This window comes from Chinchilla lanigera, unplaced genomic scaffold (genome assembly GCF_000276665.1).
Source record: "Chinchilla lanigera isolate Chin_1 unplaced genomic scaffold, ChiLan1.0 scaffold00013, whole genome shotgun sequence".
Lineage (NCBI taxonomy): Eukaryota > Metazoa > Chordata > Mammalia > Rodentia > Chinchillidae > Chinchilla > Chinchilla lanigera.
In genome coordinates, this window is record NW_004955414.1 from 27411125 (window position 1) to 27437302 (window position 26178).

Here is a 26178-nt window from a genome sequence, read left to right on the forward strand (position 1 = left end):
ATTATTGAATGTTAAAAGTTTTGTGTCTTAAGCTAGAAGATACAGTTTTATAAATCAGTATATTTTGAGAAAACGGTAATATGCATATGTAAAGCTACAAAAACACAACCATTTAACTATATCAGTTTTATCATGCCTAGAGTGATAGATTAGGGTGTGTTTTCATCCTAATGAAGAGATACATTGTGACTGATTTCATTGAAACTTAATATTTTAATAGTTGAGGTTTTTAGTGATTTGGAATATTGAAATAGTTTTTGCACATTAACTCATAAATTTATGTTAATCTAATTTTATTTTTCAATAAATAAGTAACTTGTCAAGTTTTATTTTTTTCAATAAAATTTTAGATAAACCATATTAACACTTTTCAAGACTTTAACAGTAAAAATCAATACCCTTTCATAACCCATTCTAAAAAAGCGTGAATTGTTGTATTCTCCCATATCTTAAAAATTATTTTTAAGGAACACTTTTTAAATGCAAATTTTTTTTATTTTTAGGCTGATCTTATAAATGAACTATACCAAGGCAAGCTGAAAGACTACGTGAGGTGTCTGGAATGTGGTTATGAGGGCTGGAGAATCGACACATATCTTGATATTCCATTGGTCATCCGACCTTATGGGTCCAGCCAAGCATTTGCTAGTGTGGTGTGTACCTTTCAGCTGACTGCTTGTGTATCCTTACACAGAATACATAATAGCACAGTGGTATAAGCTCTTATATGGTAAGTATCGTCCTAGATACACCTTCTTGGGTTGTTGGTCATTCCTGCATTTAACCTAGCAAGATCTAGAAGATTTTTGACCCTTCAGCAAGTCCTAATAGTGCATGTATTAAGAGGGAAACTGAATGCAAATGTACTGCCTCATGGCTTGCTATTTTATTCTTTTTGATAGGTTATAGCTTTTTGAACTGTCTAAACAATCTTTTATAGATGCTGTCTTTGTAGTCATTTTTTGCATTGGAAAGTACTTTTTTGGTGGGGAGATTGTCTTGTTCTATACACTTTTAAAATTAAAATAACCTCTGATTTTTGTGACAAAAATTATAGGGTTTTCATAGCTTAAAGATGCATCCCTGTTCTAAATATTTGGTTAAGAATACATTCTGTAAGCACAGATAATTTGAAGAATGAAAACTATAATCATTGTAATTATTCATATGAAGAGTATATAATTGGGTATTATCTAGGGTCTTTTTATTCCTCCTCTTGGCATACTTTTCTTGCTTTATTTTCTTATCTATATTTGTTTACCCAGGAAAAAGGAGAACATGGAAGGAATTAAGTTGATACGTAAAGTTAGTATTCCGAAACATTTATTTGAACCTATTATATATCCAGGAAAATTATATCTAAATAAAATATATTTCAAAAGCAGAATCCATCAGTTTGTTATTTTTATGCTTATTATTAACAAACTGTTAGTGGCTCTTAACTAAAAGTCACTGTTTTGTTTTTTGGTTTTTTTGTTTTTTTTTTTTTTTTTTTGGTTTTTCTCCGGTACCGGGAACCAAACTCACGACCTTGCGCTTGCCAGGCAGGCGCTTTTGCCACTGAGCTAAATCCCCAGCCCCAAAAAGGGCTCTTTTTTTTTTGGTTTTTCTCTGGTACCGGGAACCGAACTCACGACCTTGCGCATACCAGGCAGGCGCTTTTGCCACTGAGCTAAATCCCCAGCCCCAAGTCACTGTTATTAATGCTATTCCATACCTGATTTTCTAAAATAGTACTATAAGTGTGGTTTAGTCCTCTGCCCTGTAGCATGCAGGACAGTTGCTTTCTTTGGCTTTTTTTTCCCTGCTCATATATGGCTGTCAAGAAATAACTTGCAGGAAGTTTTGAGTAAAAGGCCTTTTCTGGACCATGTAAGATCAAGTTTCCTTTTCTCTGCAGTCTTTCACAGTCTGCTTCCTGAATATATTTACAATTTTTGTTAAAAGCTTAGTAGTACCATTTGTGAGTTGCCATTCTAGGTATCATTAAAACTGGCCTTGATTTGGGTACTAGATATGATTTTCATTTTTATTTTATTTAGTAATTTTTAAACTTTATTTTACATCTTTGAGGTAAAAATGACATCCTGAAAAATCACTGAAAATTTTTAACATTTGCCTCTTAATGACTAATTTCTGAACAAATTTTTAAATATTGGCATTTTTCTGACAAAATATAGTAGGGAGATACTTGATAGTTCCAAGTGATAGAGACTTTTTCCTACCTCACCTATGAAAATACTTTAAGAAAAATTTTTCATTTCAGTTTACTTTTTAATATATTAAATGTTGAGGGAGTTCATTTTATATGTACTGTTATATTGAGGTCTTACATTTGACTATTTAGCAAATAAATCTTTATGTCATTTATTTACCTGCTGATTTGCTTCCACTGTCTTGAATATATAATGGACACAGCAATCAAAAGATTTGGAGGATACTTTTGGAGAAATAAATAGTATTACATTTCTAAATTAAATTCACCAAAGGTAGTATCCTCCAATGCTGTATGGGTCGTAGTGGTTGATGGCTCAGCATAAATTGAAAGTTACAGCTATGAAGCAGTATGTGAGCAAGTTTGTAACACACATGCGCTAATAGGACTTGTGGAAGGGAACTTAAACTTCATAGACTTTGCTGGACTCTCTTACGGGAAATCACAGCAGGTGAAACTACCCAAGATAGGGGTTCTGAGGAGGATACTACCTTCAGAGAACTGTAGTTAGAGGTAAGTGATTCTCATTGCTTTTTGAATTCAGAACCTGTAGTCTACACTTTTTAGTCCAAACATCATATAGCATCTAAAATTAATTTTATATCACTGCTTGCCATTGTGTATTTTGTTAATTTTATGTGTTCTAAAATAATTTGGTGTAAATATGGATTATAAAAATCTAGTTAAAAAAAGCATTGTAACGTTCCTCATTCAGACTCATAAAACTTGGCCTTAATTTTAAGCAACCTCCTAACTATATTGGTAGATTCTGGTATTTTTGTCTTAGGCTTACATAAACACACTAGTATGCACACATACACACATGCACGTATGACATTGATGGTTATATGTTGTATTTACTATATGGTCTGTTCAGTAACCCAGCATATTATGAATATGTATATGGAGTCAAGTTAATCTGATGTTTAATTTCAGGCAATTAAATATGAGGTTATGTTAAAAATTAGTTTTATTTAAAAACTTTAATCTTAAATGTATAGTATCTATAGTTGTATTTCCATGCTTAATTTGAGAATAATATGTAGGATTAATAATATAAATGTAATTAATACTCAATTCATCATTTTATTATCTATGGTCAACTTTTATGATTTTCATCATGATAGCAGATTATTTTTATAATTAATGTTAGAAGTCTCCTACAATTCAAAAAGTCATATTTTCTTCATGAATTATTTTTAATTATTATAAATGATGTTAATTAACTTTCTGATCTTCATTTTACCTAGCCAAGTAGAGAATCAATAATTAAGGGCTCTTTTATGATTCTGTATCTTTCAAATTGAGTTTTGTTCAACACTATTTTCTAACAGAATTTAATAGATCTTCTCAGGACATCTACTTCAATTAAATAAATTTAGCAAATTGTAACTATAGTTCTCTTGTGGGAGATCATAGTCATTTTATTTTGAATGCTCCAGTAATTCCTGTAGTAGACAAATCTGTTTATTAAATATGTTTAGCCTAGCATTTTCTTTCTCTGTGGGATGGACATCTGTTAATTTCTTGAGGGACTTAAGAACATGTTGTGGAAGTTCTGCATTAGATTAAGGTGATTTAAGGAATATCTCTACTTTGTTAAATTAACATGTATGTCTTGCAGGGAAGTAAGAATAGTATGTGTTATAATTTCCTGTTTCACATATTTTATTAATCCAGAAAAATCATTGATAGCTGAAGAAATGTATTAGTAGTTAAATAGAATTTTGTTCTTAATGAATTATTAGTTAGAACCTTCTAAATTTTCTGAATTGCTTAATCAAAGTGACCTTTAATTTGCTTGTTGCCAAGCACATTTGAGAATGTATCCTTATAAGGATATAGTTCTAAATACATTCTAGTGATATATAGAAATCAGAAGTATATTTGTTGGTTAATTATGGAAGTATATTTCATAAGTGACATATAGCCTCATAATGTTTTACATTCCCTAGGGAAGTCTTTTTCTTTTTGATAATCAAATCTTAGACATTATCTTTTCATGGATTTCTTTTGTCATAGCACATATTTATTTCATGTCCATTCTGACAGATACTGTTCTAGGCCATTTTCTTTATGACAATATGTATTCAAAAGTCTGAAACTGGATTTAGCTGCATAGTTCCATGTAGTGCCCTTAGAGAGATCAGATGATGTGAAGACTTTAGTTCTCTAAGTAAACATTGTGTAGTAAGTTTGACTTAAAGGTTTGAATAGAAAATGTTAAATTAATAAGTATTTGTAAAATGAAAAGCATTTTAAATATTGAGTTTATTCAAGCTTATGTAAGTCCTGTCCTAAGAGGTGATTTGGACATTCTTATATGGCTGGCTCAGCTATATAACTTATTTGAATTAAGGAATGGTCTAAATTTGTCCAAATATATAAGCATCACGTAAAAATTCTCTTCCACATACTCTACCCTCATTTTTCCAGGAATTTATGTAGTTGGACATAGTGGGAACCTGTTTAAAAAGTGGGGGCTTCTGCTTTCAGGAAGATGGAAAAGATGTATACATTTCTCTGTTCCACTAAAACAACAGGAAGCCTTGAATATTTTATATAAAACAAATATAAGAAGACTGAAAGGTGGAGAGAAGGCATAAGACTAGGGACCTCAGCACCTAAGGAATAACACGCTGGTGAGTTCCCTGGGTTTTCTGTTTGCCTCATATATCGCAGACTTGGAACCGAAGATGCTGGCAATCTGAAAACAAAAATGAACACATACTAAAATATCCTACACTCTTTAGTTAAAATAGTAGGGAAAAGGCAGCATAGCAAGTCAGAAACTTTTAGGCAGTAATCACTCTAGCCAAGTACCACAGAAAAACTGTGGTCTTAACTCATGCCATTTAGGTGGGGAGCTTGGACTTTAACCCTTAAAACATTGTCATAAGGCTCCTTGACCTCCTACTGGGGTGGTATCAGAGATGGCTGAGTAGGGAGTCAAGACCTCCATCCTAGCAGGACCTCCCGTTTCCCTATTCATGATCAGTAAGGGACCATAGGAGAAGGTTGGACTTCTATCTGCACTAAGCAGTGCTGCTTCTTCTGCCCAGCAGACTGATGTTAGAGGGGGACTAATGGAGAATTAAGACTTGGCCACCTTCCAGGGATAATGTGGCCATCCTCTTCCCATCTGTGGTCCCAGTGAAGGAATTAAGTTAAAGTATATTTCATAAGTGACGTATAGCCTCATATGTTTTACATTCACTAGGGAAGTCTTTCTCTTTTTGATAATCAAATCTTCAACATTATCTTTTCATGGATTTCTTTTGTCATACCACATATTTATTTCATGTCCCTAGACTTTAGTTCCCTAAGTGAACATTGTTCCCTAAGTAAACTTTAGTTCCCTAAGTAAACATTTATTTCATGTCCCTAAACTTTAGTTCTAGGGACTAAAACTAGAAGGAGTGTTCTAGTGGTGAGATACTCCTGCCGGTACAGCCGGGAAGATATCAGCAGAGGCCTACTGAGCAGTCAGAATTCCTACCCCTGCTCAGTAGTGATAAGAAGCCACACTTGAGGGAGAATCCTGGACTTCCCATCTCATGAGGCAAGGGTCTCTTCCCTACCTGAGCAATGTGAAAGGAAACCAGCAAAACCAGATTTAAATAGTGTCCATGATCTCATACCAAACACAGTAGTGAAATACCCAGATTTCAATTTTTAAAAATCACTCTTAAGTACTAAGAACAGGAAAGCCTTAATTTGAATTATAAAAGAAAGTTAATAGATAGAAATACTAAAATGACAGATGTTCTGATTATTTGACAAATAATTTAAAATAGCTGACATAGAGGCTGGGGATATAGCTCAGTGGCATAAACTGCTGCCTGGCAAGCGTGAGGTCATGAGTTCGATCCCCGATACCCCCCCCCCAAAAAAAGAAATAGCTGACATAGAAATACTTCAGTGAGAAATTCCAAATGCACTTAAAACAAATAGAAAGTCTCAGTGAAGAAATAGTGGATGGGAAAGAATGGAAATTTAGAACTAAAAACTGCAATTACCAAAATTTAAAAACTCAGTGGATAGTTTCAGCAGCAGTATGAAAGAAATAGTAGAAGAAAATCAGTGACTGTAAAGATAGAGCAGTTGATACTACTCTTAGATAGAGCAAAAGAAGAACTGAGTGGGTGGGGCAGATTCTTCAGAACCTCTGGGATAGTAACAAAAGATACAACAGTTGTGGCCCTGGAGTAGTGGAATGGGAGGAAAGAGAAAATAGAGCTTAAAGAGTACTCAAAGAAAAAGTGCCTGAAAACTTCCTGAGTTTGGCAAATCCCAGACAGGATAAGCAAGAGATGTCTGCACCAAGTCCAACAGTAGACAGCTTTTGAAAAATAGATATTTTCCCTAAGTAAGTATTGACATCAGATATTCTGATGTCAAAGTATCTTGAAAGTAGCAAAAGAGTAAAAACATCTTTCTTATAGAGGGAAGGCACTGTAATTTCTCATAAGCAGATTTCTCATTAAAAACTATGGAAGCCAGAAGGAAGTGGCACATTTTTTTCAAGTACTGAAAGAAAAGAGCTATCAAACAGAGACTTATACTAGTGAAAATCCTCTTCAGGAATGAAGAAATCAAGGCATTCTCAGATGAGGGGACTAAATGATTTTGTTACCAGCAGACCTATCCTTTAAAAATGACTAGAAAGTTCTCTAAACAGAGAGGAAATTATAAGGAAAGACATCTTGGAACATCAGGAAGGAAGAAAAAACAAGGTAAACAAAAGTATGGATAAGTATAATAGTTTCCTCTTCCCTTGCTGAGTTTTCTAAATTATATTTGATGGTGGGACCAGAATTACAACACTGGTGTGATTCTCAGTACAGCTAGAAAAAATATTTAAGACAATTATATTGTACATGGGGGAGGGTATAAAGACCGAGGGGAGGTAAGATTTCTGTACTTGAACTGGTTAAAGAATGGTACTGATAGACTGATACTTTTCATATCTGTCTATATACAGAGATACCGATGCATATAATGTTTATAACTAGAAACCATTGAAAGAGATACATTCAAAAATACAATAAATGGATCAAAATAGAATTTTAGAAAAATATTCAGGTAACCTGTGAGAAGGCAGAAGAAAGTAAAAGAGAATTATAAGAAAAGAATAAAAAACTGAAAAATAATGTGACAGACTTTGTTACATATAGTCTTAAATATACCAACTAAAAGACAGAAATTAGCATAGTAGGTTAAAAAAGATTACCTCCATCATGGTATAGGCAGATTAAAAGTATAAGGAAGGAAAGTATCTGCAAATATTAATCAGAGGCCATTAGGAATGGATATATTGATACCAAGGACTTCAGAACAAAGAAAATTACTACAAACAGAGGGGCATTGTATAATGATAAAAAGATCAGTTCACCAGGATGATAATCATACTAAATGTATATGTACCAAGTAACAGAGGTGCAAAGTATGTGAACCAGAAACTTACAGAACTGAAAAGAGAAATAGACAAATCTATAATTATGCTTGGAGACTTCAAGGCCCCTCTCTTACCAGTATATAGAACAACTACACAGAAATAACACACAGAAGAACTTAACACCATCCAGTAGGTTCTTATAAAATTACATTCTCCATCCAGCAATACCAAATGAAACATTTCAACTTCCTGTGAAATAAATACCAAGATAGGCCATACTCTGTGCCAGAGAAAACTCCACAAATTTAAAAGAAAATCATGGAGTATATGATTTCAAGCCACAGTGGAATCAGAATACATATTCATAACAGAAAGAAAACGGGAAAGTCACCAAACTCTTGGAAAATAAGCAATACACTTATAAATATCCATAGGTCAAACAGAAAGTCTCTCAAAAGGAATTTTAAAAATGACTGAGCTAAAGGAAAATGAACGTATAACATCAAATTGAGGCTTTTAAGGGATACTTACAGCATTGAATGCTTTATTTAAAAAGAGGAAAAGTTTTAATTCAGTAATTAAAACCTCTTGAACATCTCCAAGTCTGGATTGTTTCACTGAATACATGTACCAAACATGTTAAAGAATGGTGAACAGTTCTACACAATCTATTTCAAGTAAAAAGAAGGGATCCTTTCCAATTTATTTTATAAAGCTGTTCTTACATTGATACCAAACCAAAGAGTTTTTTTTTAAAAGACCACTATCCCTTATGCGTATAATTCTTACCAAAATATTAGCAAATGGAACTAAGTAATATGTAAATGAATCGTCATGATTAAAGGAGGTTGATGTCAGGGATTGAAACCTGGTCAATATTCAAAAATCAAATGAGTATAATTTTCCATTTAATGGGCAAAAGAAGAAAATTCACATGGTCATATTAATTGATTCAGAAAAAGCGCTTGATAACATTCAATATTCACTTGGGTTCATAACTCAGAAAACAAGCAATTAGAGGATAGTTTCCTCAATTTGGAACATCTCCAGCTCGCGTCATTCTTCATGGTAAAAGACTGAATGCTTTCCCTCTAGGGGATGTCAGCATTGTCTAGTTGAGGATGTCTGCTCTTACCACTCTTATTCAGTGTAGTGCTCGAAGTTGTAGTCAGCATAATAACAAAAGAAGAGTAAAGAAAAGCCATACCAATTAAAGGAGTAAAATTGCTCTTATTTTTAAGTAACATGGTGGTTATGTGTTATATCCTAAGCATCTATATTGTAAAAACTCAGACTAACAAATGAATTTAGCAGGGTAGTGGGATATAAGATAAATGTACAGTTGATTTTTAAGAAACTAGTAATGAACATGTGAGAAGTGAAATTAATTCATGTACTGAAAACAGGAAAACTCTGAAAAGAGTATTTATGTAAATAAAGACATACTGATTGATTGGAAGACTAAACATATAAAGATGTCAGTTCTTCCCCAAATTAATTTTAATAGTTCTTACTAAGATCCAGCAATATTTTTGAGGACATATAAAAGCTCATTCTGTAATTTATATGGAAGGAAAATGAACTAAAATATTTAATAGCTAAAATAATTTTTTAAAAGAATAAAGTGGGAGGGACCAGTCTACCTGAATTGGAATAGAATGCTATGCAGGGAAATATGCTAAGTGAAAAGAGCTGGTCCCAAAAAGTCACATGCTGTATGATTCCATTTATATTCCACTTGTATATGACAACATTTTAGAACTAGGGGACAGGTGAATCGTTTGTAGGGTTCATGGATTTCATGGGGGGCATGGAAAGGATGAATAGATGGAGCTGTGGCTACAAAAGGAAAGTATGAGGTATCCTTGTATAAGAACTGTTTAATCTCTGTACTGTAGTGGTGGATACATGACCCAAAAAGTGATAAATTTGTATAGCACTTAATACACATACATACATGGACAAGTGAGTAACTGAAACTGGGAAGATCTGAGTAAGATAGGTGGATCATATCTATGTCATGGCTGTGACATTGTACTAGAGCTTGCAAAATGTTACTTTAGGAGACTGAGCAAAATGTACCTAAGATCTCTAAGTAATGGGGTATATTTGAATTTAAAGTTATCTCAAAATTGAAGAGTGGATGGCTTTGAGGAAAATATCTATAGTTCTCTTCTTAGTTAAAAAAAAAATGCATGTCCTGATAGTTGAATGTATCAATTTAGAAGATATTATATTGCTAAACATTGAGTGAGTTAATGTACAGAAAATACAGATTAATAGTAAAAATAATTCTCTATGTTCTGTCTTGAACCCTGGAAGGTACAGGCTAAAAGATGTGCAAAGGGAGGGAATAAGCTCTAGGAAACAGTTATTTTCACTTTGGAATGATAACAGAAATCATAGTCAACCCAAAAGTAGTTTTGGAAGCGTGATTTATGAATAATTTAGCACACCATAGAGGACAGTTTTTGGTGAGCAGTTCTGTTTTTGTTTGTATACATTACTAACAGTACAGTATTTATAGTATTTTGTTCCATTTATATGATTCATGACCTACTTTTTTGATACTGGAAATGTAGTTTGGCATGATTTTTAATTAGGTACATCCCATTAAGTACAGATCAGTATATATAACCACATTAGTTCATTTATATAATTTATTTGTTGGATAAATTAAAGCTAATTTTTCTAATTGGCTGATCTTATTTATCTTGTTCACAGCTCATTAAAAGCTAAAAATAGAGTACATTAATGCAGTTTTAACTGGTTTCTGGGTCTGAAGGATAATGGCAACTGTCTAAATATGATTATCTGTACACATCTCCTGAAAAATGATACAGTAAAGGAAGATAAATGACATCCATTCAACCCAGACCTTTCACATTACTAAGAGACAGAATACCCTGAACTTCAGATTACCTATTAAAAAGTAGCTAAGTATATATCTAATTCCAAGAGAGCTTCCACTGCTGCTGCAGCTGTGTATATGTGGAGAGTATAGAGTGGGATGTTTAAGAGACTATTAAATAAAGAGGAGAGGGAACTGAAGAATTTAAACAAGATAGGTACAGAATCACTCTTAGACTGAGGACTGGGACTTTGTGGTTTGTAGGACTAGCTGTAGGGAAAGGGTTTTATAGCAAACATGATGGCCTTCTTGCTAGCAGAGTTCTGAGATGGTACAAGGACATCACATGGCAAGGGACAGGAAACCTGCATGTCTGGTCTCTCTCATAAAGCCATCAGTATATGGTCATGGGGGCTTCACCCTTATAACTCTGTCTGAGCCTGATCACCTTCTAAAGACACTGTCTGTTAGGCAGTTAATTTCCTAATAATGAGGATTGAACATCAGTATGAGTTTTGGAGGGAACAAACCATAGCAGTTTTCAGACTTGTAAAACAAAAGCTGGTATCCAAAACTTTAGATGAAGGATGGATATGTACATGTGTCAACTCGGTTATGAATGTAATCATTTTGTACTGCAAGCATACACTAGTGTCAAAAATAAACAGGAGAAAATGCAATGAATGCTTGTCAGATTCAAGAAGGAAGCTAGAGAAAAGACAAACCTGTCTTACAAATGAACAAATTGCAGAATTCTTGAGAAAGAGTAGAAGGAATGAAAATCTGAGGGATATCAAATGAAAATGAGATAAAGAAGTAAAAAGAATCTGAGAAAAAATGAGAAGACCAGCAAAGGAGCTCTGGTGTAATTGGAGTTTGGTGGAAGGAAAAACATGGGACAGAAATAATGGTTAAATTCTAATCCAGAAACCTTTCTGGGGATAACAGAAATGTTACCCGCTCTTGAAGAATGTACCTCTTGAAGAATTTCTCATGTACCTGGAAGAACTGACCTAGAACATTGTTGTGTGAAATGTAAATTTCACTGAGTTATTAAAGGAAAAAAAAAAAAGGCAAATTGGACTCTCATCATACTTCTGAAGAGTAAATCTTGGTAACATTAGCAGTTTCACAAGGAATGAAACTACAAGCTAAGGACTTGCTATCCAACCAGTTGGTTTTTTTTCAGTTATGGCAGCAATAAAACAACACATTCGAACCTGAGCTTTTGAGTTTATTAAGAGCTCATGAAGTTAGAGAGCTTAATCCAACTAAGAGATTGCCATGGAAGCATCACAAAAACTGTTACTACCTTAAATGCTTGTAAAATTAGACTTGTTTTTTTGTGTGGAGACATGGGTAGATTAATAGTGTGAAATATCATATGTAGTTAGGCAAAGTACAAAAACTAACACCTTTAGAAAGGAGCAGAAGAAAAGAAAGTGAAAGCAGAATAAGATCACAGACTTATGTGTATAGGAAACAAACTGGCAGATCAGACTCAAAGCCTCAGATTAAAAGGAGGGAATAAGGAATTAAGAGCATTAAGAAAAATATAAATATGAGAAGTTAACTACTACAACAAAATTATTAACCTTGCTAACAAAGAAAACGTAAAAAAAAATCATGTAAAGAACATATGGTAAATGTACAATAGTGGCTGATATGGAACTAAATATACTAGTCATAAAATATGAATGGGCCTAAGTTGTTGAAAGAGATTTCCAAGTTGGATCAGAAAAACAAACATCTATTAAAATTTGATGTAGGCAAGAATCTGTTAATGGATGCTAAAGTCCAGGGTGGCACATTTGATAAGGCTTTTTCAAGATTATCGCATGACCTCCACTATCTCCTTACAGATTGCGTGTTAGCCACAAGAGGAAAAATAAGAACTTTATGATGGAGAAAGTGGACGGCACCTTAACCAAGTGACTAAAGTTCACATTACCTAAGAAGTTAAGGGACCTAATGGTCTGATACTCTCGGGCACATCATCACTAACAGTAGTAATCAAGCAAGGACTGTGCAAAATGAATGTGAAATTGAAAAGCGTCAGGCAAACCCAAAGTTCAGAAGACTATAAAATAACTGGTCTCTGTTCTTCAGAAGGTGTCAGTGTTGTGGAAGGAAGAAAGGCTTTGCAACTGTTGGAGAGTAAAGAACTCTTAGGACATATGCAACCCAATGGCAGTCTGTGACCCTGGGTTAGATTCTGCACTGGATGGAGCGAAATGCTACAAAGGGCATAAATATTAGGGTAATTGACAGGATTGAAATACGGAGTGACAGAAGCACAATTTGATATGAAATTTCCCTCAGTTTGGAACTACTATTTATGTAAGTCACACCAAAGTACTAAGAGGTAAACCTGGTGTGTGGACTTACTCTCAAATGACTCAGAACAAAAAACCACGATAGTGTTGGCGTGGAGAGAATGATGCAGAGGTATCATCAGAATGTTTAGAAGTTGATGCATTTGAGTTAAATGTCAAGAGTTCTTCAAGCTTTTTGCAAAGATATAGTCATGAAATATAAGCCAGAAACCCATATATACCTCAGTTTAGTAAAATAGCATTTGAGTTATATAATTTTTTACCCCATTCCCCATTTCTAGGACACTTAAGTGTTTCATGAGTTGAAATTACTTCTTTTCTAAAAGCCTGGAAGATTTGCTTTCAGCCTTTGTTAAGCTGTAAGTGTGATTTCTTTCAAAGTTTTTCTCTGTTACGTTTTTGTAGAATTTGCCCTTTTTTTCATTCTTAAAATGTGCTTTAAAGAGGAAGCGGAATTATTTCCTAAGTGTCTCCTTTCTTGTAACCATCAGTAAAATGCATAGTCATATGGAAAAGCCCTGCTATTTGCTCCCCACCACCATTGCTTCCTTGTGGTATGAGAGGAAAAAAAAAAAGAGATGAGACACGTTTAAAAGCCATTGGGTATCTTTTCATATTTTTATCTTGTTCCAAAGTGAACTCTGTCAAACAGTGTGTGGAGAATAGTTTTATAAGCCTTGCCAATTATTTTGCAACAAAGTCCATTTTGCCAGATCAAGTTCTTTATTTATCTTTTGAGGAACAGTGTGTTCTTTATCAACAGAAAAAATATTTGAAGATACTTTGTGTTAATGATTCAATTTCCTTTTCTTCATATGTGATAAATTTCATTAGTAGTTCTGCTTGGACTGTGTGTGGAAAAAAGAGAAAATTGAATGAAATTTGAGATTATGCATCCAATCTTAACATGGTGTACTAGTTTTTTCAGTTGTGAATTGGTAGTTATCAAAAATTAATTTTATATTCACCAATTCTGCAAATATTTATATTGAGTTTCTTGCTTCTATTTGAAGGCTGAACAGAGAAGAGAAAATCACATGGCTGTACTTAGGTTAACCTTTTCCCATAAAGCAGTATCTCACATGCAGTGAGAAGGTTGCACAATGGTTTTCTGTCTTTGTAACTAACGTAGTGCTGGATTGCTGACTCACCCTGACTATAGTGATATAAGGATGACTTTATATGGTTACAAGCATATGGGTAGTGTAAATTGTTCACAGTAAAATACAGTTATGTATTATTGTACAGTACAAAATTGCCTTCTACAAGAAGATTAAGTAATACACATAATTACATTTCTACAAAGTATGGAATAACTTTTTAATGTGAAGACCAGGATCCTTGCTTTTAGCTTAAACACCACAATGTAAGGCCAATAAAAACTAGGAAAAAGTGAAATACTAATGTACAATACTATGGAGGATAAAATTAATTAAAATGAAGTAATTTTTTAAATTCCGTTTTCATACTTTGCTGTTGGTCATTTTTGTTTGTTGTATTTTAAGTCCTAATTTTCCAACCATTCTACTTAAAACTGTTTTGGTAATTGCATTGTTTTTACATGTAGGGCGTTGTCATTAACACGACATTGTTATTTATATGACAAAATAATTGTCATTAACAGTTATTTTAAGTAATTACAAAACAATTTTTTTTCTAATTAGGAAGAAGCACTACATGCATTTATTCAGCCAGAGATCTTGGATGGCCCAAATCAGTACTTTTGTGAACGTTGTAAAAAGAAGTGTGATGCTAGAAAGGTGAGTGTCATATAGAATTAAACACTTAATTACCTGAGATAATATTCACTATTCAATAGTTTTCCCTCCTTTATTTCTCTTTAGGGCCTCCGGTTTTTGCATTTTCCTTATCTGCTGACCTTACAGTTGAAAAGGTTTGATTTTGATTATACAACCATGCATAGGATTAAACTGAATGATCGAATGACGTTTCCAGAGGAGCTAGATATGAGTATATTTATTGATGTTGAAGATGAGGTAAATATCTATTATATTTTTTATTATGAAATTATAATCCACTTTAGTTTGCATGTTTCTACAGGAGCTGTTTGAAATAAATTTAGACAGATGCTGTTTACCTTGGCATTTTTGATGAAAGTTTTTTTCTAATAGTGAGCTCTATTAAAAACAAAAACAAAACTTGCCTTTGTATAAGTTTTTCCTGACCATAAATTATATCTCAGATATTCTTATTTGACCTTATATCTTAGATACATTTTGGAAAGATTTTCATAATTTCTTAGTTTTTGGAACTAGTGTACTGGTAAGCTGTGCCTGTGTTTCTGGTACATACTCAACATAGAATAAATACACGTGAATGAGTGAATGAACAAACAGTAGGGTGGACTTAATTTCCAGTATTTGTTTTAGAATCTTTTTGTGAATTAAAGTATATGAGTTATTCCCATTAAGGTTGGTTAGCTCTTGTCTAAGTTAGAAATATGGAAAACACAAGATATTGTGTCTATTTTCCTTTTATAATTAGTTTTTTTTTAATTTGAAACATTCTTTAAATAGTTTGAGCTTGAGATTTTTGACATACACCAGACGTGCACATCAGTTTCTTCCAGCTTATTGACCTCCCTGGACTCTCTGGTTCCTCTAGCCTTATTCAGTGACAGATTTATGATATTGTACTCTATTGTTTGAGAGACTTTTCTGATTCTATTGTATAAAATATTTACTATCATTTATCGTAGTTACTACAGAGTGATACTCTTCTAAAAATTACCAGTTTTTTGTGATTAAAACTGATTACTACAGTTATAAAAACAGCCTTTTCCCAGGAGGTTAAAAATAATCTTAAAATTCATCAAATTGTATTTAATACTGTTAAATAAAAAGGCAGTGTGAGGTAATGTTTGGACCCTAGCTAGATGTTGGTTCAGATCCTTGTCTTGATATTTGCTATCTTCTTGAACTTGGACAATTTGTGTAAGCTTTCTCAGGTTCATTGTCCTTATCTGTAAAGTAAAAATAATTACTGGGTTTTTTTATTGTAAAAAGGTATCTTCGATGAAGTAGATACCTGTTGAATCTATGAGCAGATAAAATTTTAAAAGGTTTAAAGTGTTATCTCAGACATTTAAGTAAGGAAGTATATCCAAAGTGTGCCACTTTCAAAGGAGATAAATCTTTGTACAATTTCTACTCCATTATAAATGAGAGTTAGATCAGTCTTCTGTGTATGTTTAATGTATTTTTGTAACAGGGAGGAAACCTAGTGTTTCACAGGTTCTAGGTCAGTGATGGCAAACCTTTTAGAGCTTCCAGTGATAACAGACAGCCCACTGTAGCACATGTGCCATATGTTTACCACAACTGTTCTAGATCTAGTACTTGAGGGAAGGATATTTTGACTTAGTTGAAGAAACATGAGGCATGATCTCTTTCAACTTAGACTTCTAAGGTTGATTTTCACCTCTTACTTTTCCTTGAATCAGAGTTTCTTGAGGATACAATACCTGCAAGAGAGTTTTGACCAGAAAATGTTCATGCTTGCTATATATTGTTTAGTTAATTCAAGAGCTTCTGTGCAGTGCCTTAGGCACATCAAGAACCTGAATCTTAGAGAATTCTCAACTGTTTACATAAAAACATCTTTAGGTATGCCTGTAAAAGTGGAAGGGAAGCAGGAGAAAGTTGTTTGGGGATTTCTAAGAAGTAGAGTTCTTCAAATTAAATTTGTGGGAAAATTTTTAAAAATTAAATTTGTGGAATGTGATTTTAAAACTGAAAAGCATGGAAAAGTTACATTTCTACCTCCAAGATGCTAAGGATACAGTGTCGTTTTCTTGAGGATACAGTGTCGTTTTTTCCTAATTATCTGTACATAGAGCAGTGATCAACTGAATTATTCTTTGTGTTCAAGAAAAGAGATAGTTATTCTATTGGGACTTGAGAACAAAAGGAAAGCATTTTAGAGTCTAGGTTCTCTTACAGATTTGCTGAAAGAAGCGGTAATTTTATATTATTATTTGTAACAGTAAAAATAAATGGAGCTTAATGAATTGTGAATCACTAATTCGTTGTATTAAAATTCTAAAGACATAATAAAAATGCTATTAAAATACTTTTTTGCTTGTTTAACTTCACTTCAGATCTGACTGTACGAGAAAATAAATTTACTTAAAATTATTTTATTAATAAGAATATGTTAAATTGTGTGAAAGTGTTAGCGTATATAGGTAAAAGTGTGGGTGAGTATATTTTTCCTCTGTTTGGCTTATGACTTAAGATAATTATGTTTAATTAAGAAATCTCCTCAGACTGAAAGTTGCACTGACAGTGGAGCAGAAAATGAAGGTAGCTGTCACAGTGACCAGATGAGCAATGACTTCTCCAATGATGATGGGGTTGATGAAGGAATCTGCCTTGAGAACAACAGTGGAACCGAAAAGATTTTAAAACCTGGACTTGAAAAGGTACTTATACCTTCTGCCCTTTGTTTTTGCTTTCAGTGCTGGGGATTGAACCCAGGGCTTCACACGTGTTAAACAAGCGCTTTACTGCTAAGCAACACTGCCCACCCTGTGTTCTGTTTTGGTTTTGGTTGGGGGCAGAGATCCTCAGGCCTTCATACTGTACCATTGCCCAGTCCTTTGTTTATTTTTTATTTTGAGGCAGGGTCTTGCTAAGTCGCTAAATTGTCCAGACTGGGCTCAAGCTTGTGATCTTCCTGCCTCAGTGACCCAGAGTGCTGGGATTACAGATGTGCAGCACCAGGCCTGGCTTCCTCATGTTTTTAATTGAAAGAGAATCTAATCTCTGAGCTTCTGCATACTCTTGTAAGTGTTGTGACTGATAAATATGTCTTAGCAAGAAGGTTCATCTTTGAAAATTAAGACTTCTTGAAGATACTGCTTATTTATAGGTATATGCACATATGTGATGATAATTAAACTTTAGAAAAAAACTACTTACATTAATTTCTGGAGGACTGAACTGTAACATTGGTGCAAACTACATGGTTTTATACAAAGGGTGCCTCCTAGTCAGGAAACCAAGTGTCTAGTATCAACTCTGCCTTTAACATTGCAGCAAGTCTCTAAATCTTATATTTCATCCTAATTTTCCTATATGGAAAAATGAAAATACTAGTTCTTGACTTTAAAAATTCTGCCCAAGGAGCACTTTTGAAGCAGCAACATAGCTGATCTTTTTGAGATAGAGGAAAGCCAAAGCCCTCAGTCTTTGCTCCCATAGCATTTTTAGGCACCTTTGAAAAGTGAAATAGTTTCATGGATTGTAATTTGAAAACTATAGAACTGGATAATTTCTGGATGGGATTTTCTTTATTCCTGTATCAGTGATTTTAAGGTTGTACCCAAACATTTCTTTCACATTAATGTATTCTGCTTTGTTCAGGAGTTGAATTTGATTAGTTAGTATTTTGCACAGTATCTTTGGATCACTACACTTGAGAAGTATTGGTCTGTAGTTTTTCATTCTTGTATCATATTATTTGGTTTTGGTAATCCTGTACCCATATGATGAGTTAGGAAGTTGTCTTACTTTCTTGTTGTTGAGACAATACCTGACACTCACAACTGAAATGAGGAGAGGTTTATTTTGGCTCACATTTCAAAGTTTCAGTCCTTGCATGGTAGGCAGCATGGTGGAAGGGCCTGGGCAGAGAAAAGCTGCTCATGCCATGGAAGACAGGAGGCAGGGAGAGCTAAGGGAGGAGTTGGGAGGGGGATGCACCCTTCCAGGTCATGTATGCAGTGACCCACCTCTTCCAGCCAGACCGCACCTTTAACAGCTAGCCAGCTGTGATGCCCCATAGTCTGATCACCTTTCATAAGCCTTGCCTATGAGTGCAAATGAGGCTTTGGTAGCACACCTGGGTATAAACGATAGCAAGAGTGCTCTTTCTGCTTCTATTTTTGGGTAAGTGAAACTATTTCTACATTCAAGATTCAGAAGGAGGGGAAGGGAAGGGGATATAAAAAGAATTAAGATGTGTTATGTACAGGTACCAACTCCCCATTAGGAATGTGATCATGTAGTGTAAATATGTACTAATAAAAAAAGGAAGAAAAAATGTTTGATAGAATTTACCAGTGAAATCAGCTGATCCCAGTGCTAAATTTGTTTATTCTTTCTAACAGTGGGTTGTTGTTCTGGTTTGCTTAACCTTTGGGATTTTCTACCTAGAAGTACTTGTCATCTGTGAATGGAAATAATTTCACTTGTTTGGTACCAACTTGGATGCCTTTAATTTCTTGCCTCACTGCTCTGGCTATGAATAGAAGTGGTTAAGAGTGGACAACCTTGCCTTATTTTTAGGCTTAAAAAGCTTTCATGATTTTTTACCATTGTGTATGGTGCTGGCTGTTGACTTTTCATGGGTTGAAAAAGTTTCCTTTTCCTAGTTCGCTAAGTTTTTATTGTGAGACGATGCTGCATTTTGTCGGAGGCTGCATTTTGTCAGATGCTATTTCTGTATCAGTTGAGACAATCGTGGGTTTTGTTTCTTCGTTCTGTTAATGTGGTATATCGCACTGACTGATATTTTAATCATGCTTGCACTCCAGAAATAAATTCCACATGGTTTTTATGTATAACCTTCCTACTGTATTGTTGAATTCAGTTTGGCGTTATTTTGTTTAGGTTTTTTGGCACCAATATTTGTCTAATGGTACTTACCTGCAGTTAGTTTACTTGTAGTGTCTTTATCTAATTTGGCATCAAAGTAAATGGCCTTAGAAAATGAATTGGGTAGTATTTCCTTCTCTTCAGTTTTTCAGAGATTTGGAGAGGAATTAGTGCTAATTCTTCTGTAAATATTTGGTAGAATTCGATCCTGAGCTTTTCTTTGTTGGGAGGTTTTTGATTATTAATTGTCTCTTTACTAGTTATAGATCATTCAGATTTTTTTATTTCTTCAGGAATCAGTCTGAATAAATTGTATGTGTGAGAAATTTATCCACCTCTTCTGAGCTATCCACTTTTTGGTGTATAGTTGTTCATGATAGTCACTTAAATTCTTTTTGTTTATATAGTATCAGTAGCAATATCTGCTTTCATTTCTTTTACTTAGCCATACGCGCGCGCGCGCACACACACACACACACACACACACTATCTTTCACACACACACACTCTTTTTCTTACTCTTGGTAAGGGGTTGTTAATTTTTGTGGATCATTTCAAGACAGCAGCTCTTAGTTTTATTGATTTATTTGCTATTTAATTTATTCCTGCTCTAGTATTTATTGGATCCTTTCTATTGCTAACTTTTAGTTTGGTTTGTTATTTTTCTAGTTCTCTGAGGTATAAAATTAGGTTTTTTATATGAAATCCTTTTTCTTTTTTAATGTAGCTTTTTACTGGTATGAACTTCTATTTTAATTCTCCTGTAAACTACATTTGATGTTTCCATTTATGTCAAGATAGTTTCTAATTACTCTTGTGTTTTCTTTGACCTACTATTTGCATATGTTGTTTTATTTCCATATTTATGAGCTTTCCAGTTTTCCTTTTACAATTGATTTCTTTCCATCACTTTTGAAGAATTATTTCACTAAATATAGAACTCTAGGTCACCTGTAACTTTTCTTTCAACATTTTAAATATATCACTGCACTCCATAATGAAAACTTCGTTATTCCGTAGAAATTATTCTCTTCTAGATCTCTTGAATATTTTTCTGTTTTTGTGCAATTTGGGTAAGATATGCCTAAATGTAATTGTTGGAGTTTTTTTTGTGTGTGTGTCACAGACTTTTTTTGGAGAGGGAAGAGTAGTATTCATCTCATTTGCTGTTCTGAGCTGCCAGGTCTGTTGTTGGTGGAACCCACCATGCTCTTTGTTTTTTACCTGTTGTCTGTGGCTGGTTTAGTGCTGTGACAGAGTTGAGTAATTGTGACAGAAATTACATCGTCCACAAAGCCCAGTGTTTTCATTTTTATTCTTGTGAGTAAGGGTAAAATAATTTATTTTAATTCTGACTTTATCATTAAAAAACTGTATCACTTTGGGCAGGTCATTTAATTTATGTGCCTGTCATTTACTACCTTTTGGAGGAATTTGAGCTACATTCTTTCTGTTCTACTCAGATCTAGAAATTTGTAGTTGTTTGCTACTACTGTGTTTGAAGATTTATACCCCTTTCATTTAAGAGTAATATATTACTTTCTTAGCCATATTAAAATAGAAGAAAATCGTAAGAGTACTGTATGGTGGAATTTTGCTTGTTTGCAGTACTGGGGATTGAACTCAGAGTCACTCTACCACTAAGTTATATGCCCAGCAATTTTTTCTTTTATTTTGAGACTGGATCTTGCTAGGGCTGATCTTGAACTTGGAATCTATCTGTCACGGCTTCCTACATAGCTAGGATTACGGGCATGTGGCACTGTACCCAGGTAGAATGTTTTTATGTAATTATATTAATAAATTATCCCTTGTAAATTTGGATGAAGTTACCACTACATTTCTTTCTACCTCTTAGCAATTACTTTATTATTTGAAACTAAAATTGTTGCATCTGATAGCCCTTACTCTTTTGTGTAGAATATTATCTTTTACTTACGACATACATAGTTATAATTTAGAAGGTGATTCAATCCTGTGAATCTACCACTTTTGTTATCTAGAAGTTGCTATCTTAAGAATTTTCCGGAGAAATACTTTTTTTCTGGCTTTGCTAATTGTGAAACTATATTTACTATACTCAAAACATTTACTATATTTACTATACTCAAAACATTTTAAATTTTTTTTTTTTTTGGTTTTTCTCCGGTACTGGGAACCGAACTCACAACCTTGCGCATGCCAGGCAGGCACTTTTGCCGCTGAGCTAAATCCCCAGCCCCAAAACATTTTAATATTGTGGGGTTCCATGCTTCATGAGTTGTTCAGTGCTTTAAAGGATTGCAGGTGATTCTAAAACCTCCTATCACTATTTACTTTTAGTTTTAGGGATGAAGTGAACATCATGAGGAATTTTTCAGAATTTGTACTAGAAATTTCACCATTTGATTATAATTTTCAATTTAAAATAAACTGAAGTACCGTGAGACTTGAAAGCTCAAATGCTTTGAAGCAAGAACGAAAGCACAGAGGGCTGGCTGATCTTAGGGGGGGGGGGGGAGCAAGAGGAGTGGAAACTGCCTAATGGTAGAGGGCGTGTGCGTGCATGCGTATGTGTATGTGTGTGCATGCACACGCGTGTTTCTGGGTTTGATCTCCAGCATGGGGAGTTGGGAATAAAGAAGAGAAACTCTGTTCTTGTAGAAAAATGACTGAAATAGTCTTGCTTGTCACCAACTAGGGGAGCTTTTTAGGTCAATTCTTTTTTAACTTTCTTACTCTTTTATTTTCCTCTGTCCCCTCTATGACAGAATTACTGGTCTGCAAGGTCTCTAGTATCTCAGACTCCTAGGAGCTGTGAAGTACCTAGGCTTCCAGACTAAATATAAAAACAAGTCTCTTGTAAATCACCTCTTTTTAAAATAAATCTCTTCATTCCTATTTTTTCCAGAAATACTTGCTTTGCTTAAAATAGTCTTTTGTTCCAGTGTATTGCTGACATATTAATTTATTATATATTTCAGTATTCATTCTTAATATAAATGAAATAGCAAATTGACAGGTTACTGTATCACAGATATTGCACAAATACATTAGAAGATGTTCTAAGCAATTATGTTGTTTGGCTTTTTTGTATAGGAAATACACAAAATACATTTTTTTTAAATGTGGAATTTCTTGACCTTGACCATGCATATTCTAACAGCCTCGTATTTGGCCCCTGCTTGTAACATTTTATATATTATTTAAGTAAGTTTAGAGATACATATATTTCTAAAAAAGGGTATACCATAATAAAAATATGAAAGAATAGACTGGAAGAAACTTGATTTCTTTTTTTTTGGTGACTTGTCATTTTAATTTTATCATATCTGTTAATAGAGAATAGGAAGTAGGCAAATAAGAATTGTATAGATTCCTGAATTACTTTCATTTTTTTCCCTTAGAATTCCTTGATGTATGAACTCTTCTCTGTCATGGTTCATTCGGGAAGCGCTGCTGGTGGTCATTATTATGCTTGCATAAAGTCTTTCAGCGATGAGCAGTGGTACAGCTTCAATGATCAGCACGTCAGCAGGGTAAGGAGGTGTCGTTTAAATGATTACTTGGAAAGACACTAGTAGGACTGTTTCTAAATCACCTGTGCTTCCTGTGAGCTCAGGAACGTTAGAATTGACTGTCTGGGAGGTAGCCACTGACTGTGATTAAATTTTGTGATTCAGTGTATAATCTATCTTAAAGACCTTACATAGCATTTAACTCTAAAGTTAACAGGTTAGATTACATGTTGATGTTAATGTAATAGTGTCACAGATTTTACAAAAAAATTAACAACTTTTTAGATAACACAAGAAGACATTAAGAAAACACATGGTGGATCCTCAGGAAGCAGAGGATATTATTCCAGTGCTTTTGCAAGGTAAGTTAATTTCCTAATTTTTAGTGTTTATAAGTTAGAATGAATTATAGTCTCTGTGTTTTTTATCACCAAAGATTTAACAATCATCATACTGCCCCATAGGCCAAATCCAGTCCATCTGCACATTCTAGTAAATAAAGTTTTATTGGAACACTTTCATAGTTACTTGTTTTTATAGTTTATGTTAATGCTCTTAACAACATAGATGGAGTAGTTGCAACACGAACCCTCTGGTCTGCAAAGCCTAAGATTTTTTTTTTCTGTCTGCTCCCTTTCGGAAAAAAGTTTGCTGACTCCTGACTTAACTGTTACTGTAATTGTGGTACACAGTTTTGTTGAAAACTATTTTGTTACCAAGTGGATATAAGGAATTGTTTCCTAAGTGGGTCATCAAAAACAAAGATTTTCATTTCTTTCTGGAGTGTTCTAAATTGTAATGTGTGTCTGAACAGTGGCATGACTTTCTGGTTGTTTGAAGGAATAAACCTCATAGTTTTAAATACATATTTGATACTTGGAAATGGAATCTAGTTTTTGTCTCTATTAACCTTTTTATATTTCTACTAGCTCAACAAATGCATATATGCTGATATATAGGCTGAAGGATCCAACAAGAAATGCAAGTATGTTAATTTACAGTTCATTGATTTTAATTTCTTTTGTAAATTAATTTCTTTTGGAAATGTGGCAAACCCAGATAACTACTTTTAAATGATAGACTATGCCAGGGGTATAGCTTAGTGGCACAAGCACCTGCCTGGGAAGTGCAAGATCCTGAGGTTGATTCCCGATACCTGAAAAGAGAAAAAAAATTAAATGATAAACTAATTTGGATTTTTGAATGTGTGGAAGAATTCATTATAAAGACTGCTATAAAATAATAGCACTAAAAATACTTGAAAAATATTGTCAAAATTTTTTTTAATACACAAAGAAACAAGTGGAAAGTCTTTAAATAAACTGAATATATTTATTTGTAGTAAAATGGTACTATGTGAAGTTTTCTGCAGTGATAAACTTAGACCTATGTGGCTATAACAGCTGTGTGTCCTAGATCAAGTTATTTAATTTTTCTTTCCACATCTGTAAAATAGGAATAGTAATCGTGTTTTATAGGGTTATTTTTAAAAATGAGATAATATTTTAAGCATTTAGTAGACTATCTCCAGTTTAGCTTTTACTTTTTCATTTTCAAGCTTTTTGGTTATATCAGTATCTAAATACCCTGAGTGGGGACCCCAGAAGACCTGAAATACTCTACAAGTATTTTTAGGGAGTAAAGTATTTCTGTGTATTTAAGAAGCAGGGACATTTTTATGAATCAAGTACAAATCCTTAATTATGTTTTATAATTTTATTAAGAATCCCAGAAATAATCCTGAGCATAAAATGCATGTTTGCTTGTCTTTTTTCTTTTCTTTTTCCTTTTTTTGAGGGAGGATAATTATTGCTTCAAAAAATGACAGTTCTTGTTTTTGCTAATTCTGACTGATTCAAAGTAGTATAAACAGACGTATGCGTATCTGTATACATGTACAGTAGACCCATACACAGATGGTATATTTATTTGCTCATTCCTTTCATAATTAAATAATCATTATTTTTCTTTTGTTTAGAAGCTACCATACTATTAGTAAATCTGTTTTGTTTTGGTTTGGTTTGGTTTGGGTTTTTTTTGTTTGTTTGTTTTTTTCCAATACTGGGAAAGTAAATCTGTTTTAAGGGTTATATTTTTGTTGATATTTTTGTGAATTGTCAGTGTGGATTCAGTTGCTGCAAGGCTTCCAACCTATTCATCTTTTCATCAAAGCTATAATTCTAGGCTCTGCCACATAGTCGTTTAGTAATTTACTGTAGACTTACTGAAAAAAATAGATGGAAATTATAACAAGAATTCATTTCGAACTGAGATTTAAGAACACAAGTGATCATTCTTACTGTATCATAAAGAAACTATCTGCTGATATGTCGACAGAGCCAGGATTGTAATTTATGTGCACTGAGTGGCCCAGCCTTCCAGTAGTGCAAAATTCAGTCTTTATTTCCGTAACTCTAGTTTTGTGATGAAGCACCAGAGGGCGCTGTATGGCATGATAAGGAATATTTTTTAAATTCAAGTTCATTTCCAGAAACAGTGAATTATTACTTCCCTCAGAGAAATGATCCTGTTGCTATCTTTGTTCTCATTTAATGTGAAAGAATAATTGAATTTATTAAACAGTGTCATGGCCTTATATTTTTACTTGCATTTTAGTGTACATGTAAGAAAAACTTTCTTAAAATAATTCATATGTAGGTATTGGTAATTTTCTTTCACTTTTATTAGTACATGTTTGCAGTACATATTTACATTCACTGTAGGCAATTGATACATGTATATAACACATTTCAATTCCCAACTTTTTTCCCTCTCCTTCTACACCCCCCTTTTAATTTTCCCGTAACACTTTCATTTATTTATAAGACCTTACAAAGTTAATTGTCATATATACAGATAATTATCATATATACAAACCAGACCAGTAGGCCAAAGACTAAAAACATATAAGACAAGTGCACTAAATCCAGATACACTTTTTAGATACATTGTCTGTACTGGATTACAATACTTTTTTTGTTCTTTCCTTTTTTTCCTATTATCTGTCTTTCATTTTGTACCTTATATACAGATATATTGAGTTTTTCATATAAGAGAAACCTTGTGGTATTTAAGCTGTGTGTGTGTTACTTCACTTAACATTATGTTCTTATAAACTATTTTCTTTTAGCTGATTGTTTAAAAGTAACATCAGAAATGATCATCACTTTTTGTGTTCAACTGAATCTTGACAGCACAGAGAAATGTTAATAGCTGAAGTTACCAGTTTTGTGACCTGGCCTTCTTTGGTTAGAAAGCAGC

At 33.6% G+C, this 26178-nt stretch overlaps 1 protein-coding gene across 4 annotated transcripts in view; it reads left to right on the forward strand.

Moving 5' to 3' along the window:
* Usp47 (ubiquitin specific peptidase 47) overlaps nt 1-26178 on the forward strand; it is a 104880-nt gene that overhangs the window by 53523 nt on the left and 25179 nt on the right. For all 4 annotated transcript variants that reach the window (XM_005380290.2, XM_005380292.2, XM_005380291.2 and 1 more), the window contains 7 exons: nt 504-653; nt 14465-14560; nt 14645-14797; nt 17077-17244; nt 22807-22938; nt 23203-23279; nt 23847-23902. In XM_005380290.2, the coding sequence (XP_005380347.1) occupies nt 504-653; nt 14465-14560; nt 14645-14797; nt 17077-17244; nt 22807-22938; nt 23203-23279; nt 23847-23902 (832 nt within the window). The remainder of the gene's footprint in view (nt 1-503; nt 654-14464; nt 14561-14644; nt 14798-17076; nt 17245-22806; nt 22939-23202; nt 23280-23846; nt 23903-26178) is intronic.